Consider the following 14,992-nt stretch of genomic DNA (forward strand, 5'->3'; position numbering starts at 1 on the left):
CTCTCCCTCCCTGATATTTATCCCTCTGATATATTTATAAAGAGCAATCATATCTACCCTCTGCCTTCTTTTGGTTAGCCTAAACAAGCCAAGCTCTTTGAGTCTCCTTTCGTAAGACAGGTTTTCCATTCCTCGGATCATCCTAGTAGCCCTTCTCTGTACCTGTTCCAGTTTGAATTCATCCTTCTTAAACATGGAAGACCAGAACTGCACACAATATTCTAGATGAGGTCTCACCAGTCCCTTGTATAACGGTACTAACACCTCCTTATCTTTACTGGAAATACCTCGCCTGAGGCATCTCAAGACCGCATTAGCTTCTTTAACAGCCTTATCACATTGGTGGCTCATAGTCATCCTATGATCAACCAATACTCCAAGGTCCTTCTCCTCCTCTGTTACTTCCAACTGATGTGTCCCCAATTTATAACCAAAATTCTTGTTATTAATCCCTAAATGCATGATCTTGCACTTTTCACTATTAAATTTCATCCTATTACTATTACTCCAGTTTACAAGGTCATCCAGATCTTCCTGTATGATATCCCAGTCCTTCTCTGTGTTAGACCAGGAAAAATACAGGTTACACTATTACATACACAAGGTAATTTAAAGTATGTTGAAAAGCCACAGTGAGAACAGAATTAAGAGCTGCAATGGAGCCATATGGATTTGTGCTACAATGGGGCCCCAGAGGGCACCATTGGCATCACAAATGTCCTCGGTGCCCAAAGTCCACGTTCAAACACATAATTAATAGTAGCCTGATTTTCCAGTACTGAACACCCACAGACACAACTGAAGTCTGTGGGAGCTGCAGGCACTCAGCAGCTCTGAAAAAAAATCAAATCACTTATATCAGTGTGTACATATGGATTTAGGAGTCTAGCTATGGGCACCCACTCGATCATTTTGACCATCTGCTCTTGAGCATTATCAAGTTTATATCTGGAAAGTAGCACAAAGTTTGAGATTTTGCAGATAGATTTGGCTTTAGTATCTGAGACCTAAGAACACTATGTATAGAACATACTATAGCCCAGACTCAAACATTACATCTGTCATGTTCATACTAAGCCCCATATTGCCAATCCCAAGCACTCAAAAATCACAAGTCAGGTCTCAAACACATTATTGCTTAAAAATCATTGTTTTTATTTGCTCTCTGGTCTTGGTGCCTTTACGCATTTTCATAACGAGGAGAGCTAGAAAGTTACTTTCTAAAAAAGGAAAGGGGAGAGATTCTCAGGTAGTCACATGCCTCCAAGAGCCAGGGCTTTATGGAGAAACACCAATCACCACAAAACATGTAATGAAATCTTCAGCTGGCAACACAGAAATCCATATAATGCCAGAAGAAAGGCTTTTTAAAGGCAGCTAACAGTTGGGCATTTACAGAGCCTATTACTTGTAGCTGAACTAGCCTGCCAGGTGAATGGTTAAAGGTCATATCTGTGTTTCCCTCAATTCCACCTGTTCTTCAGCAACAGGCCTTTGCAAATGCTATTTAGACAGAACCTGAGCAAACAAGATGTTGCAATAGAGTGAGATAGCAAACAAGGGAGTTCCCATTAGCAGAGAAGCTACTTCCCTGTGGGCCATTGGGTTTAGCTCCAGTTTAGTTGTTACGGTTTCAAGCACAGTGCTCAGATACACTGGGACAGATGCTATAGTGAATAAAACATTGGTCTCTCTTCACAAGAGAGGATATCAACAAGAATATGGAGCATCAGCTTGAAGACAGAGACTGCCTCTGATTTTGAGTCAGCAGCTATCATTTATATAGCACTGTCCCAAAAAGTTCACAATCTAAGGCTCTGATCCTGCAAAGACTAAGCAATAAGCACATATTTAAAAGTTAAGCATGTATTTTCACTAAGTGCTTTGTAAGACTGTTGTCCAAATGTGATTTCTGCCACTCCTATTTCTGAATGAATACCAGGAGAGCCACACAGGTATAAGGGCTAGAATCTTCTTGGTAACTGGGGAAATGTTTGTCTCCTGTGTCACTGTCTATGGGGTATTGGTGACCATAGGGTCTATGTAATGGCATAGCCACAAATCTGTTTCTGCCCCACCTCTGCACTCCTATGCAATCAGGGCAGCGCACCCCTCCCTAAATCCTGCCTGACACATCCCTCTTCCACCACGGGTCAGATCGCTGCATGTGCAGAGCAGTGTGAGGGGATGCAGGATTTGTTCACACTGCCAGGGCACATCCCTGCTCTGAAACAGCAGATGGAAGCTACATAACAGTGGAAGGCACTGTAAATGGGGGCTAGCACAATTGGATTTTGATATTGGAGACACTGCAACTGCTGATAGGGGCTGGGAAATCCATCAGTGGGCAAGGCGTGACCCCAGACCACTTTCATTAAGATCTTCTCCCCCTTCCAGACAAAGGCTAAGCTGGAGGAAAAGGGAAAAGACTGAAAGGGGAAACAGCTTCCTCTTCTGCTCTCCCTGGAGGCACAGTCTGTGGGGAGGCAGCAGCAGCAGCTGGGTCAGCCAATGTACCAGCAGGGGGAGCTTTCAGTTACAGTTTGAGGAGGAGGAGGAAGGACGGACAGAACTTCTGTCCAGGGTGATGAATTCACCAAAGAAGAAAGGAACAGAAGACGTAAGTGGACATATGGCCAAACTCATGCACCGTGGCTGTGATTAGTAGAGTTTGTATATAGGCATAGGATGCAATATAAAGATTCTGTAGATGAGGCAAAGTCTGTTTCCTTGCCAAGCCTGAACAGAGAGGCTCAGCAAAGACAAGTGTTGTGGAGGCCAGATCTGTTCTGCTGCCCAGGTTGTAGAGAGGGCCCTGCCCTTCCACAGTGGTGCAGAGCTGGCCTCTCTGGCACACAGGGGTGTATGGGTGCATCTCCTAACATCCTGCCCTGCCCACCCCTATGCAGCACACACTCCAGCGAGTGCAGTATCTACGGGGAAGCCTATTACTGGCTAAATGAACCTAGCTCCAAAGCATGTGGGATCAAACACATGTAGATGGTTTCTTGAGGACTGGATCCTGAAGCAACTACTTTGGACTCCATTAGATGCATCAAAAAAACATACATTAACTGTTTGGGAAGGATTTCTCTCATTTTCCTGATTTTTAATATAGCACAATCTGGCTAATTTACGTGAATGACCAGCAGAGACCCAAACTGCTGAGTGTTGTGAATTATAAAGTAAAACACCCACACAGAAAGCAAGGTTAATGTTTTGCAAAATTCACTGATTCTTTATGAAAAAAATAATTTTAATTCCCAGTTTACTGGTAAATTCAAGATAGTATATTCCAGTCACTCTGATATTAAATGTCTTGAGAGGGAGAGATCACGGGTGTTGTATAAAAAATATTGGCTGTGCTAATGAGCAAGATTCTAAGTAAAGTAAATATTTATAAATAATAAAGTACCTTCCTGGGCCCAGTTGCATTTAGGCTAGGAGTAACACACAACAGCATAGATTTCATAGACCATTTATTTCTAAATCTTAAAATGTATACAGTTGAGATTTGACAAAATTGCATGAAAATGGAAATCTGGACAAGCACCACATAGATCAAATAAAAGAGTATTGAGCTGATGCATTCAACTGTTAAAAAAATTCAGAGAATAAGGAAATGTGATTATTTGCACCTGACTCCAGTCTCAGGTATCCTTACGTACATGCAGAGTTACTTCACTCATTTCATAGGAGTTGCTCTAGATGTAACTGAGACTACAGACTGATGCTTTCAGCCTGAAGTATACAAATCAAAACAAAGGTGAGTCAAAGGCTGCAGTTCTTTTTTCTGCAGAACAAAGCAAAACATCACTGATAATTGCTCTGCAAAGTTTGTATATGCAGAGAATTCCAGTATTCCCACCATGGACCTCCCTGTAAAGTGAAACATGGTTTTGTACAAGCTGGACACGTCTGTAAGTGTACACCTACTTACAAGCTACTGGGACAAGAGACTTATTAAAGAGAAAAAAGCAAAACAAAGATGAGCTTGGAGTTTAATAAGATTTTATTGATAAGAATTTTCACTATAAATTTAGAACTGCATAGTGAGAGAACGGGATATAAGGGAAAGGACAACAGCAGATACAGAGCATCGGGTAAGAACACTAAAGCACCTTAGAATGAAAAGGTATGTTGATGCTAGCCTATATTATCTATATATTGTCTTATGTGTCGCTTCTGTATCATCCATATCATGTGATCTACATTTGGGGGTGGGGGGGCAAACCAGACACATGCTTGAGAAACATATTGGTCAAATTTCCTTTTTGCTTCCTTGTTGAACTTTGCTAGGTGGTGCTAGAAGTGAAGACCCAACAAAAAGCTGACCGTTCTGTGCCATGGTTTTGGAAGCCAGATCCTGCTAGGTGCTGGGTAGAATACACTCCACAACAAAGGAAATGGCGTCTTCCCAAAAAAGAAAACAAACCAGACAATGCTATTGCGCTTCCCATAACAATTCTAATCCCCAGCTCTCAGGCACATACACCTCTAGCAGCTCACTGACACACTGGCTTTCAAAACCTTTTTTTAAAAAAATATAACAAAATGCCTATAGTCTAAATTTTCAATAATGATTTTGGGAGCCCCACTTGAGATATCTTAAAGTGGCAAATATCCATTTTCCCTCAAAATCAGGCCTCTTATGTTTCTCAAGTTGGGCACAGCCCCAAAAACCAAAACAAAGAAATCACGTCACATTTGACAACATAGGCTCAAGGTCTCTGTGAATATTTTAGTTTAAGCTGAACATACATTAGTCACTATGGACCCAATTCTGCCACCCTAGTGTAGTATCTTACTCTGAAAAAAGTCAATGGAATGGTAGCACCTGTATAGCTCCAATAGATCTACATAGATCTAATATCACGCCCTGGTTCACCACGGCATGTGCTTAAGTGATTTACCACGATTCAGAAGGAAGTGTCTGTTTAGGACCAAGTTTTCAGACAGCTTTGAAAATTCAAAGCCAAACTAGATCATCATCATCACTGCTGCTGTCCTATTAAGCTTTTCTGAAACAAAGCAAAGTTGCTCATTAATGAGCAGACTTTCACGGGTGCCAAGCTCCTGCAGTTTCCGTTAGGGTCCATGGAAACTGCAGCTGCTCAGCACATCTGAGTTGGTGGTGGTGGTGGAAAAGCCCATTACCATGTAGCCACTCAAACAATATAATAAAGCTGTTACTTTAATCCTGAGGAATTAGATGCAAGCCAGTGTTTCAGGGAAGTGGATTTATGGGCTGCTATATATGGTCCATCTCATTATTAACTGAGGAAGTTGAGGTGGCTATCCACCAAAGCCTTCTATCTGAAGCATGACATCTCTGTTTAACTGCTCAATGTTACTTTGTCTGGATCTTCCATCATAAACAGGAAGCCTGTAAAGTTCTGATTCCCAGCACCAAAGGAACCAATATCTTGATTATATGCTGCAATATAGTTCAATATGTGTGCTTAACAGCTATAAACAAATGCTATTAGATTAATTAGCACAAGCAGCTGCCAAGATTTTGTTTGAAAGCAGTCTACCATAATAGAAGCCAATTGGACCCTTCAGCTTTTCTTTAAGGATTTTCCTTTTTAAAGTATTACTCTGCAATGTCTGGGTTTTTTAGTTTGATCATCTTGCTTTTTTATTTGAAAGTTCATAATGAAAGAAATCAGTGTCTTAAAAAAACAGTTTAAACTTTAAACTGTACACATGAAAATTCTAACAGCAGGAGTTCCTTTTGCTTATGGGTTTTATTGCTACAATCAGGGACTTAGATACAATTTTGTGCTTTCAGCACAAGACACAGAACTCCCATGCCGCGGTCAACAGTCCCTGCAAAAATTTGGAAGTAACTGCTAAGTTACTAGATTGATCTATTGTGTGCTTTGCTTTCACCACCATTACAATCTAACAAACCACACACATAAAAGTTGGAGTTATATGTAGCTGTTTTTATTTTCTTCATGTTACACACAAAATAGCATAGGAATAGATGATCTATGGGCGTTCTATACAGCTAGTCAGATTGGAGAGCTCCAGATAGGGTTCTGTACTACTGTGATACAACCAGTTCCATGGTAACATCAAGTCTTGGAATATTAACAAATATTCATTTACCTGGGAAGAGCTTAGCACCCTCATCTGTCATGAACATCAAGATACTGAACACACTGCAGGACTGGGCTCAGAGAGGATTCAGTGATTCATTTCAAATATTTTGGATTCGTGCATGGGCCAGTTTCCCTTCTGGGAAATGTATTCTTTTTAATAGGCTTATTCCTCTTTTGAAATGCCAGGTGTTTCTGCACAACACATGTTCTTATAACACACTTTCTTGGATGAACATGTGCAGTGCCTGCTGAGTTCACTAGGAGCCATTACATGCACAGAAGGGCAGAATTAGTAAAATACAGTCTGTTCCAAAGCCCCCTGAAGTTCACCGAAGGACATTGATTCCAGTAGGCTTTGGTTCAGGTCCATAATTAGCAATATGTCCAAGGTAATATCACTCTCATTAGAACATTTATTTTCAGTGGATTTTAAAATGTGTCCATTTATGACAGCTGACCCCAACACAGTCCCAAAAATTTTGCTCTCTCACTGGCTGTTAACCAAACTTTCCCAAGTGTTGAAGAGTCCCATATTGGTTGTACAGCATAACCCAGACAGACTATACAGCTTTAGGTTAAGACAAGTTTATTCCTTCTCATCAAAACTAATATGGCTGCTAGATCCCATCTACTTTCATCTTCCCTCACATACTCTGGCTTCCACACCTTGAGGATTTTAATCAACTTCCAACTGAAAGCTTAAAGAGGCAAACGGCTCAAAATATTAAGACAGCATCGTTATAGGAAGCTCAAAAATAGCAGAAGTATAAAAATAAGACAACTTTCTACAAAGATCAAAGCTTAGACACCCTACACCTTTTCCCCCAATAAGAAAGCATGTACATGTCTGCTCATTGGTTCCTCCACCATGCCCAGTACAGCTCAGTTTGTATTATAAAACAAGACTCTGCAACTGGTCAGGAATGAGAAACCACTCAGCAGTAGTGAACCAATCAAAGAAGGGAACAGCTCCTTGGGGTGTTTCTTAAATGGGAAGCGTGACAGGAAGAGAATTCCTTTAATGGTGAGCTAATAGTCACTGTCAGAGATTGGGTTTTATATACACACAGCCTCCCCAGACATCACAGCATCCATATACCCACCACCAGGCAAGACCTTGCTATGGGGAACTGATGGGATGGTAAAGTAACCGACAGGGAAAGCGGATCTACATCTCATCTGTGACACACTGGCCCGTACCATAAAACACAGCATAGCCTGCATACAAGGTCCACTAGAGTTTCTTTCCCATTTTCCTTTTCTCTCAATCTGTTTTCTGTCTGCTCCTCCTTTTCCTCTTCATCCATGGTCCCCTCCTCAAACCAACTCCAGCTTACCCTTTTAACACACACCTAGGGGTACTGCCAGGTCCAGCACTGCAAGGATGAATGTGATCAGCGGTCTTCTCTGGACCTGGTACAGAGAGCAGTGACAAGAGCCGAGCACAGGTGCAGGACCTTGCACACAACAGCCCCTTCCCTACCAATGTATTTGTGACTGGGCATGGGGAAATAACCTCTGCTCAGATCCTAGAATCTCCCCATCCTATATCATTACCCTGCTATTAAAGTCTGAGACCCAACTGCTTAGAGTCTTGCGGACTAGGTTAAGAAAAGGCTTGTATTGGTAACAGATGTTTCTCTCACTTTACAAGTACTGAAATCATTCAAATTTCTTATAACAGAGAAGGAATTAAGGAGCATTTCCTCACCATACCGATCTCCTTGGTGAGGATTTTGTCTTGTAAAATGGGTTTGGGAAGTGGGTATGCTAACTCCACTGCCTATGTATCGCAATAACCCTCCACATTTACACATTAGTTTACGAAAATTCAGTGCCAGCTACTGAAAAGTGGAGATCGCCCTAGGGGGACAATTAACAGAATCCTGCGTGTGTGTCTGTCTGTCTTCAGGAGTGTTTTGTGAGGTCAATAGCATAAATTCCCTGAATACCTGACTTCGATACACTTGGCTGCTACTGCACTGTAACATGCTAGCGTTAGTTAGTCCAGCTGCTAGACCATTCAAAGCTTAGAAATAACCATTTGTTCTGGAGTCTTTATGTTAACAGTCTGTTCTTAAGACTGGTGACAAATGACAGCCCTTAACCCTTTGCTTATAATAGTACATTGGTACTAACGCTGATCACTGATCAATGGGCAGAATATAAATCTGTCAGTCAGATAGCCAAGCTTCATAAAAAAAGCTCTCTTGAAATTCTGAAGTGCATCTTTAACCATATTTCAATTAAATGGTGCCTTTAAACCTTCGCCTTGGGATAGGTAAAAGTGGGTTAATTATAATTAAGATGTCACTACTAAAAAAAGGTATTCCTGCATTTGTCTTATTAAAAACCTTTACAGTAAACAGTACTTTGCAAAATATATTATTGCACAGGAAGAATAAATAAAGGTTTTTTGGAGCTACAAAGACAAAAGATCCCAGGGAATCTAGAAGACCCAGAACAGTGATCCCAGGGCCATTCCAGTCGCTGCTCCAGCGAGCATGCCCAGTGCAAGGTCTCCATCATTGTCACGGTAACGTTCTCGAATGATGACATGATTTGCAGGGGGCTGGCCATAAGGTCCTAGAAAGTAGTAACAGTTTGGTTAGGAAGAGAGTTTGTACATATGTTTTGATTTAGATGCAGGCTTGAAAAGCCTAGGCATTCACCCACTCTCTCCCACCCCATATACTTGAACACTAACAATATCTTTCCTCGCAGTGGGTACGGTAAAAATCAATTCCCCTCAGAGCTGGGTGCTGATGCCAATTCTTGATCCTGCTAGGACAGAGTACAGACAGCAGCCTTCCCCAACATCACAGAACGGGAGAAGTATATCCTACGGCTAGCCCAGAGGTGGGCAAACTATGGCCCATGGGCCACATTCAGCCCGTGGGACCCTCCTGCCCAGCCCCTGAGCTCCCGGCCTGGGAGCCCCCAGCCCCTCCCCTGCTGTTCCCCTTCCCCCGCAACCTCAGCTCGCTCGCTCCGCCGTCCGTGCAATGCTCTGGGCGGCGGGGCTGTGAGCTCCTGGGGCAGCGCAGCTGCAGAGCCCAGCCTGACCTGGTGCTCTGTGCTGCACAGTGGCGTGGCTGGCTCCAGCCGGATGGCACAGCTGTAGCACTGCCAGCCACTGGTGCTCCAGGCAGCGCAGTAAGGGGACAGGGGGGTTGGATAGAGGGAGTTCGGGGGGGTGGTTAGGGGCTGGGAGTGTGGATGGGGTTGGTGCAGTCAGAGGACAGGAAACAGGGGTTGAATGGGAGCAGGGGGCACTGAGGGCAGTCAGGGGACAGGGAGCAGCGGGGTGGATGGGCAGAGTCCGGGGGGGGAGGGCGTCAGGGGGTGAGAAACGGGGGTGGGGTGTCGGATGGGGGCCAGGCCAGGCCATGCCTGGCTGTTTGGGGAGGCAAAAGTTTCTCCTAACTGGCCCTCCATACAATTTCCAAAACCCGATGTGGCCCTCAGGCCAAAAAGTTTGCCCGCCTCTGCCATAGGGCTAAGGCAACCAGAGATGAAGGTTCTACTCCTGGATCTGCCACACATTCCTTGTATGGCCTTGAATGAGTTACTTAATCTCTGTGCCTCAGTTTCTCAATATTCAAGATGGAGATAAAATTCCCAACCTCAAAAAAGAGTGTTGTGGGCTTAATTCATGTATGTTTGTATTTTGAGATCTTCAGATCAAGTGCCATATATAAGAGCGAACGTCTATTACTATATCCAAAGCCAACACATCTCTGCATTGGATAAAGTCTCCAGCGACTTAGAAGTCACCCCCGCAGCCCCTGCAACTCCTTAGTCTTCCTGTAAGGTTGGCACTTGGAAGAAGAACTCTCTAGGGAAAACCCAGATGCAGCAGGAAGTGCTTAGAGCAATTCACTAAGCGGGACCTTCTCTCTCCCTGAGTCTGTACTAAACCAAGGGCCAAGCACGGTGCCAGAGGGCACTATGTGCAAGAGGGGGTGGTTGAGTGACTTAGAACCAAGGTCCTGACTGCTTGTGGTCTTTAAGGGCTTGGTAAAAAACCCACTGAAGTCGAAGGGGAAGATTATGTTCCCATAGACTGTTCTGGGCACATAGATGTGTTGAGCCAAATCTGTTGGACAATTTCCATCTTGAGTCAGTACAGTCTCTTGCTAAATCCCCAGAATGGCTTCAACTGAACACAGAATTCTTCACTTCCTGACTCTGTCTAGTGATAATTACCTCCTTCCTCTCAGAAGGGAAAGGTTAGTCCAGTGGTTAGGGCAAACAACAGAGGGGTTCCTTCTAAAAACCACCTACTGCTACATTCAGCATCAAGAGTGATGGCAATATTCAATAGGAAAGATATCACTTCACAGTAAGTTTAGTCTTGATTAGAAAGTGTATGACCCAAGCCGGAGGAAGGAGTTAGTATTCATTACCTTGGTATGGATACTGATAAGGAACAGCATAGGCTTGTCCATTAGAGGCATAGATGACTTGAGGACCAGGAGGGGGATATGCACCATTGTACTGCTCGTAGCCATAAACCTGGGGAAATTAAATGTATCTATTAGAAGATGTTTCGCATCTTTTGGATTTGTTTAAAGTGCTTAGCTCTCCACCCCATTGCTGGTGCAGTTTAGGGATAATCAAAATCTACTATGTGGAAGGCAGCACTGTGCTGTGAAATGGGCGTGGGAGACCTTCCCATATAGTTAACCACAGTATTTTGCAAGTTAACATCTTCAGTTCTTGCACCACCAAGTTTAGCCATTGTAGAACTATAATAATGCTGTCACTTAATACACACGAGTGTGGCTGGCCATGGCTTCTATATAATCCTGTCTTGTGATATGCTAGAAAAGCACAGCCATTCAGCAGTTGACAAGATAGGACCAGTAATGTCATGTTAACATCCCTGATCCCTCATGATAAACGCCCTATGGCCACACCTCTTCGGCGGCAGTCTTTTCACTAATCTACAGGAATGAAGCATATTGCTCACTGTGACTGCTGTTCACAAACAAAACTATTTATAAACAAGAGACTGGTTGTTCTGTTCCAAAGCCCAATCAGGAGCACAGAAAAGGACCAGTATTTAAATAATATTGTGTAGTATAAGTCAGAACATACTGAGATCAGCAAATATTTTGGTCCAATTGCTGCCCCATCCTAACCCCCATGAAAACAGAATCTACATCTAGTTTTTATATATATAAACACACACACACACACACACGTATGTTTGGGAACTATAGTTATCTGAGTTACTATGAAATCCCGGACACAAAGTCCCTAGCTGTTTTACAAATGTCAGCTTCATTTATAAAATAGAATTTTTATCCTGGAAGTGCAGATATATTGTCAAAACCTTCCAAAGAATTATTGCATCTCCTTGTATTAAGGGTGAAAACCCAAAATTAAGGACGTACGGCCAAGATTTGCAAAAGTGACTAGTGATTTTGGTGTGCCTCCATTTTTCTCTGCCCAATCTGAGACACCTTAAAAGGGCCTGATTTTCAGAAGTACTGAGCAACCACTCAGAAGTCAAGACCCTTTAAAGGTGCCTCAAGCTGGGCACCCTAAACCACTACTCATTTTTAAAATCTTGAGCTTTTTCCATTTAAAAATAAACTATGTTTAAGTCAAACCAATAGCATTTCCAAGGTACAGAGTCGGGGTGTTCAATACAGTCTTTCACACTTATTTTATGCTTACTTATTACACCCCTACCTCAGGTGATGGGGTAGCGTACGCTGTGTATGGGGGAGGAGCTGAGGAAATTGCAGTCTCATCGTACATCACTTCAGAACCAACATAGCCCTAAACATTAACAAAGTAGACAGCAGTTATTCACTTCTTTACAAACACTAGAACAGACTAGAATATGGACTAAACATACAAGTAACCCAATAGTAAACTGAAGTGTTCCTAGAATTCCTGAGTATATTTATTACTGACAAGTGTCACTATCACTACACCATGCCTATGCTTTAAATAAGGAGCTTTATTACAGTAGCACACAGTACAGACACCAAGCTTGCAAGGTTTTCTAGAGGATATAACTTCATGGCGTGATCCACAGCAGGAAGAAAGAGGCGAGAGTGCATCACATAATGCCGCAACAGGAGACTGAATAGGGGAGCAAAGCTTCAGCCAGTTGGCCAGGTAGGAGCCAGCAATGCAGATTAGCTGCTTGAATCAACTATTTTTTTCCCTCTGACTCATTTTATACCCCTTACCTTAATGTTTTCAACTGATAGGTTATTGTTTTCTTGTTCAGGCTAAATTGATTAATTTGTAGGTGGGGAAGGAGTATTCTTCTCATACAAGTTCATATATTCTGCTTTCAGTTGCTCTGGAGTAATTCCACTGAGCTCAACGGAATTATACCCCATACAGAGCAACTGAGTACAGATGTTAGCCTATAAGGATCAAAGGTAAAGATCACAGCTGCACCCAAACATTTCATACCAGTGACTTAAGCTTCTCAGCAACCCACGTACTTTGCCTACAAATAAGAAAAGGATCAGAAAATAGCAGATCTATATTTAAAAGTCCCCTTCCTTCAACTGTTTGTAGAAACACACATAATTTAAAACATTACACTGCAGCTATTTTTAGAAGCACCCTCTGCTGAATCTCTGTCCCTTCCAAAGGCAGTGAGGAGGGGCAGGGAAGTAACTCACAATAACCACTGCAGATTTCCAGTGGTTTGTTTATGTTTCAGAATGGCCTTGGGTGTTTTCCCCTAGTTGCGGAAATGCACAATGCTGCTCCTATTCAACCAGAGGCTTTCCATAAGAAAAAGGGCTAGCTTGATATCTGTAGTGCTCCCATAATAAAAATATTGTCTCCCTCCCTCCCTGCAAACACACACAAGTAGATTTATACACACAAGGACTTCCACTGAACTCATGAGACTACTCAGGTATGTGAAGTTTGCAGGATCAGAGCCTAAGTGACCCAACTGTCAGAAGTGGGAAGCACCCAGCTATTCCTACTGAAGTCAGTGGGTGCTGCTGGATGCTCAGCACTTTTGAAAGTATGATCACTGAGATGCCTGCAGATGGACTTTGAATACTTCAACTTTTTTATCTGAAATCTTATCCTAGAGGCTTAACAGTAAATAGCATCTGAAGGTCACTCTCTAAGGCCTCATCTACACTCATGGCAGTTTGTAGTATATATGTAGCATAACACTGCAGTGCGTAGCTACCATTAGCAGTGAAAGGCTCTGGCAGCAGGGAGCTGCAGGAGTCTTATCCCCCTGCTCAAGTCTTTCACTGCAGTGCAGAAAGGCTCCAGCAGTGGGACACTACTACATTGCTAAAAATAGTGTAGATATGGGAGGCACTGCTTGGGCATGTAGAGAGCCACACAGGGAACATAACTCAAGGTTCTGTCATGTCTTTACTTGCCAAAGTAGTGCCTCAGCATCTACACTGCTATTTATACCCATGCTAGGGGAACGTGCAGTGTATGTACTCCACATACCACCATAAGGGTAGACATAGCCCAAGACGTTAGTTAGGGCATAATTTGCAACGCTGATGGCTACCAGTTAGCTTCAGCATCGAGGTTACTGAATGTTTACAAAACTCCCTATATTTTTGAATTCTATGTGCAATGACACTGATTCAAGGGTAAAACAGGAGTTCTGCACCCTCTCTGGTTTTCACAGATTCATTCTTTTGCCCTCTGTTTAACACCACAATGCAGCATAATGTGGCATTCTGCACTGTAAACCAGTTACTTGGTACAAGAAAATAGCACGTCTGCCACACTACAAATATTATTTTAGGTATCCAAAAATATAAATTGTGTGACATGATAGGATGTAGCAGCTATTGTGGCAACGTGGGTGCCAAGACTATGAAATAAGCCTTTGGATGCAGGGGTCAGTATTTCCCAATGGAACTGCAGTATTTCAGAGACCTGGTATCTAAGGATATATCTACCTTGCAGCTGAGATGTGTGCTTAACGCAGGGATAGACAAAACTTGTACCAGCTCAGCTTGAGCAAGGATGCTAAAAACAGCAACACGGATGTTGCCAAATTAGCAGCAGCTTAGGCTCACCACCCCATTACAAGCCCACCCAGCCCCTCAAGTCTGACCTCGGGTGGCTAGCCCATGCCACCACCTGTGCAGTAATGTCCACATTGTTATTTTTAGTGTGCTAGCTTGAGCTGAGATAGACCAGGTCTGCCTACTAATGCTGGGAATCGCACCTCCCAGCTGCAGTGCACGTATCCCCTTAATACTGCTCTTTACCGATTTGGGGAAAGCTATTGCCAGAAAGTGCTCTATGAGCCAGCCTCAAAGAAAGGCAAAAAAAAAAGTGAGTCAATGGCAGAAGTAGGATGGCTAGGCCTTCCAGCAGAGCAAATGCCACAAGTTATATCATAAGATGCAAGGGTTTACAACTGAGCACAGATCTGTATTTAAAGATGAGGGAGTGAAGAAGCCATTTTTCATTAGAGCAAAGCTTAAGGTACCAACAAAAGGGTTTTTATTCCGTTTTCCAGGGAGTTTATGGTGGCAGTATTTAGATATGAGATAGAACATTTGACTCAAAAGACACATACAATGTTAACTGCAAACACAAACCATGCATTTCAGCATGCAGTTATCCAGTTTGAATACATTCATGAACCATTTTTGCTGAAGCCCAAGTTTCTGAAGTTAGTTCTATACAGTATGAGTTCCACAGAACTACATAAAGCAGCTTGCAAAGCTACATAAATGTGGATGCCACTCATTTCAGCTAGAGGCTTCTCTACACATACACACACCCCACCATCATCTGGCTTCCCTGTGGACTACCCACATCTAGATGGACCTGATCCCAATAGGTAGCGAGAGCTTGAGACAGCCAGAGTGTATCTTTTCCAACTACAAAAGAATTCA

General features: G+C 42.9%; 1 protein-coding gene across 6 annotated transcripts in view; it reads right to left on the reverse strand.

The window, feature by feature from the left end:
• Positions 1-4,539: 4,539 nt before the first annotated feature.
• Positions 4,540-14,992, reverse strand: part of PLEKHB2 (pleckstrin homology domain containing B2) — a 33,155-nt gene continuing 22,702 nt past the window's right edge. For all 6 annotated transcript variants that reach the window (XM_045030038.1, XM_045030041.1, XM_045030035.1 and 3 more), the window contains 3 exons: positions 11,814-11,903; positions 10,520-10,628; positions 4,540-8,696 (listed from right to left, as the gene is read on the reverse strand). In XM_045030038.1, coding sequence (XP_044885973.1) covers positions 8,560-8,696; positions 10,520-10,628; positions 11,814-11,903 — 336 coding nt within the window. In that variant the 3' untranslated portion in view covers positions 4,540-8,559. The remainder of the gene's footprint in view (positions 8,697-10,519; positions 10,629-11,813; positions 11,904-14,992) is intronic.

Source organism: Mauremys mutica, chromosome 9, assembly GCF_020497125.1.
Source record: "Mauremys mutica isolate MM-2020 ecotype Southern chromosome 9, ASM2049712v1, whole genome shotgun sequence".
Classification (NCBI taxonomy): Eukaryota; Metazoa; Chordata; order Testudines; family Geoemydidae; genus Mauremys; species Mauremys mutica.